This window comes from Dendrobates tinctorius, unplaced genomic scaffold (genome assembly GCF_039654945.1).
Source record: "Dendrobates tinctorius isolate UK_male_01 unplaced genomic scaffold, ASM3965494v1 ptg000243l, whole genome shotgun sequence".
NCBI lineage: Eukaryota > Metazoa > Chordata > Amphibia > Anura > Dendrobatidae > Dendrobates > Dendrobates tinctorius.
Window position 1 is genome coordinate 1,604,273 of NW_027361910.1, and position 3,530 is coordinate 1,607,802.

Sequence of the window (3,530 nt, forward strand, 5' to 3'; positions counted from 1 at the left end):
CCCCATTTTTGTAATTGTTGAACGTGATACTTTTCTAGGACAGCGACCAAGCTCATGCGATTCAAACTCTTTTTTATCTTGTGTATGTCCATTTTGTCCATATGCACATGTCTGAGCAGCCATTTTAGTTTAGAAACCGCGCCCGCCCCCATTTTTGTAATTGTTGAACGTGATACTTTTCTAGGACAGCAACCAAGCTTATGCGATTCAAACTCTTTTTTATCTTGTGTATGTCCATTTTGTCCATATGCACATGTCTGAGCAGCCATTTTAGTTTAGAAACCGCGCCCGCCCCCATTTTTGTAATTGTTGAACGTGATACTTTTCTAGGACAGCGACCAAGCTTATGCGATTCAAACTCTTTTTTATCTTGTGTATGTCCATTTTGTCCATATGCACATGTCTGAGCAGCCATTTTAGTTTAGAAACCGCGCCCGCCCCCATTTTTGTAATTGTTGAACGTGATACTTTTCTAGGACAGCAACCAAGCTTATGCGATTCAAACTCTTTTTTATCTTGTGTATGTCCATTTTGTCCATATGCACATGTTTGAGCAGCCATTTTAGATTTGAAACCGCGCCCGCCCCCATTTTTGTAATTGTTGAACGTGATACTTTTCTAGGACAGCGACCAAGCTTATGCGATTCAAACTCTTTTTTATCTTGTGTATGTCCATTTTGTCCATATGCACATGTTTGAGCAGCCATTTTAGATTTGAAACCGTGCCCATCCCCATTTTTGTAATTGTTGAACGTGATACTTTTCTAGGACAGCGACCAAGCTTATGCGATTCAAACTCTTTTTTATCTTGTGTATGTCCATTTTGTCCATATGCACATGTTTGAGCAGCCATTTTAGATTTGAAACCGCGCCCGCCCCCATTTTTGTAATTGTTGAACGTGATACTTTTCCAGGACAGCGACCAAGCGTATACGATTCAAACTCTTTTTTATCCAATGTATGTCCGTACCTAAATGAAACGTTCTCACCATTTCCTTTTTTTTTTTTTTAAAGATGGCAGCAAGTAGCCAAGTAGCAAGCAGCCAAGACTTCATACGCCAATTTATTGAGATGTATCGGTCAATGCCCTGCCTCTGGAAGGTGAAGTCGCCAGACTACAGTAATAAGTACAAAAAGAAGGTTGCATATGAGAAACTTGTACATCTATATCAAGAACATCATCCCAGCGAAACGGTAGATGAGGCTGTTATTAAAAAAAAAATACAAGCTCTACGCACTGTGTTCAAGAAGGAATTGAACAAGGTGGAAAAGTCTACAAGGTCGGGGGCGGGTACCGATGAAGTGTATGTTCCGAAGTTGTGGTACTACAACTTACTGGAGTTTACGCGAGACCAGGAAATCCCAAGGGTTATGCATTGTTCTATGTCACTGCCACAAGAGGAAGAAACAGTGACACGGCCTGATTCCCCTCTTGTCGATGTAAGTATGTTTTGGGTTTCCCTCAAAAAACCAATGATACATATATATGTACATGCTTCAGTTGAGTTTTAATGATTAAGTCGATGATTTGAAACTTTGTTCACAGCTGATAATTGTACATCTGTAATTGGGTTATCATAACATAATTTCTAAAAATAGTCGATGTCAGTACATAGCCAGTACCACTTTCCCCCCCTCATAATAAATTATTGTTATGTGTTTAGAAAAAAATCTTTTTACTTTTTCAGTGTTTTAACCTGGTTTTTCTGTTCTTGCAGCATGTAACAGAAGAGGTCTCACCTACACCATGTGTCATACAGGAAACCCCTGCAACATCAAACGCAACCGACGACAGGATGTCCACTGTGCAAAGGCGTCTCCCAGAGAGTAGAAAAAGAAAGGCCACCGCTGCTCCTTTTCCAGAGTTTGTCGATTTAGCAAAGAACATATTGGTGCTGCAGGAAAAACAAGCAATTGGTGGCTTTGCACACATGGTGGACGAAAGACTTCGGTCTCTCGACGTAACGCAAAGGCTTCAGGCCGAAAGAATAATATTTGAAGCGCTAAATAAAGCTGCTGTTGGACAACTTACAGACAGTTATACTCTTGTGGATGCCAAGTCTATGTCACTAAACCCATGGCCGCAGACACAAGAACATGTAACCAGCACGCCAAGAAGGATGATTCAGCCAATACAGAGCATGAACTTTGGAACCCCACATTTGCAGTCTGCCCCATTCATAAATCCTGGAAGGCAGCAACTGAATGACTCTGACTGTTTTTACACTCAATTATAGTGTTTATGTTTACTTGTTGTATTAAAAAAATTAGTTTTCTATCCTTATTGTTTGTTTCAAAAAAAAGAAATAAAATTTAAATTTTTGCATTTCACATGATCACGATTTCAAGTCCTTTGTAGACTGAGACAAAGTGGTTTGCCACGCGATAAAGGCAGGTTTCCTAGTCTGGTGTGTAGTTAACTGCCAGCAATTATCCTGGTACGTGTAGTGTTCCATCTGGAAAAGTGTGTTATCTTATAAAATTACTATTCTATCTGTTACGATGACAAAAAAAGGTGCCACATGAGAGGTAGAATTGTTTTTTCGAAATAACATGTTTTTAATGTTTTAGTTACTGTCTGTGTCAGTTTCTTAATTTTTTTTTTTTTGGCTTTTTAATTCCTTTTTTCTGACAGATTTTTAAACAAACCTTTTTAGTTTTACATATGTCAACATGACATAGATATATTTTTGGAACCAAAAAATAAAAACAGGTAAAACTTTAAATATAACGCGAAAGTAAATTAAAGGTTTTCACCCTGCGGTTGGGCAGCCACAAATTGGTCCAGCATCACTCCGAGTTGGTGTAACGCAGACATCGCCCTCCTGTGTGCTGCCAAGAGTTCAGGTAAGGTTGGTATTTCTGTTGAGGAAATTTACATTGTTTAGGGCGTTTTATAAATGTGCATGCATATGGTGCCATAGTTTGTGGAGCAGCATATGGTGGCATAATGTAGGTGTGGTAGCAAATGGGGCCATATCCTATGGGTCGCAATATGGGGCCATAGTGTAAAGTGGCAGCAGATGGATGCATACGGTTCATTCTTTTTTGTAAAAAACACTTACGTTTTTGTGCCGCCACTGACTCATCAGATGAGGAGATAACAGCCCTTCCACGTCGAGTGGCAACACGTACTACAAAAGAAAATGTATATATATATACTATGTCAACAACTGTTACACAAATTATCATTTCACTCTCCCCTCTCCCCATCTGCTACTCACCTTTTATCTCTAACCTCCTCATTTGGCCTTTCGCAGCTTACTAATTCTCCAATGCATGAAGACGGAAACTCCCTCGACTTGGTCTTCTCTCGGCTTTGTGCAGTGGATGATTTTGCAAACTCCCCTCTCCCGCTCTCTGACCACAATCTTCTTTCATTCTCTATAAAGAACTGCCAGGCTGCTCAGGTCACCCCCACTGTCCAGACTTATAGAAACATACAGGCCATTAACACCCAGAAACTTCTGAAGAACTTGCAGTCTTCATTGGCCCCTATCTCCTCCCTCTCATGTCCTGATTCTGCATTG

At 40.1% G+C, this 3,530-nt stretch overlaps 1 protein-coding gene across 1 annotated transcript; it reads left to right on the top strand.

Moving 5' to 3' along the window:
• The first annotated feature begins 936 nt into the window (after nucleotides 1-936).
• Nucleotides 937-2,237, top strand: LOC141060738 (uncharacterized). Its single transcript, XM_073557096.1, has 2 exons — nucleotides 937-1,440; nucleotides 1,719-2,237. The coding sequence occupies exons 1-2, from the start codon at nucleotides 1,015-1,017 to the stop codon at nucleotides 2,235-2,237; spliced, it is 945 nt and encodes a 314-aa protein (XP_073413197.1). The 5' UTR covers nucleotides 937-1,014.
• Nucleotides 2,238-3,530: the final 1,293 nt, after the last annotated feature.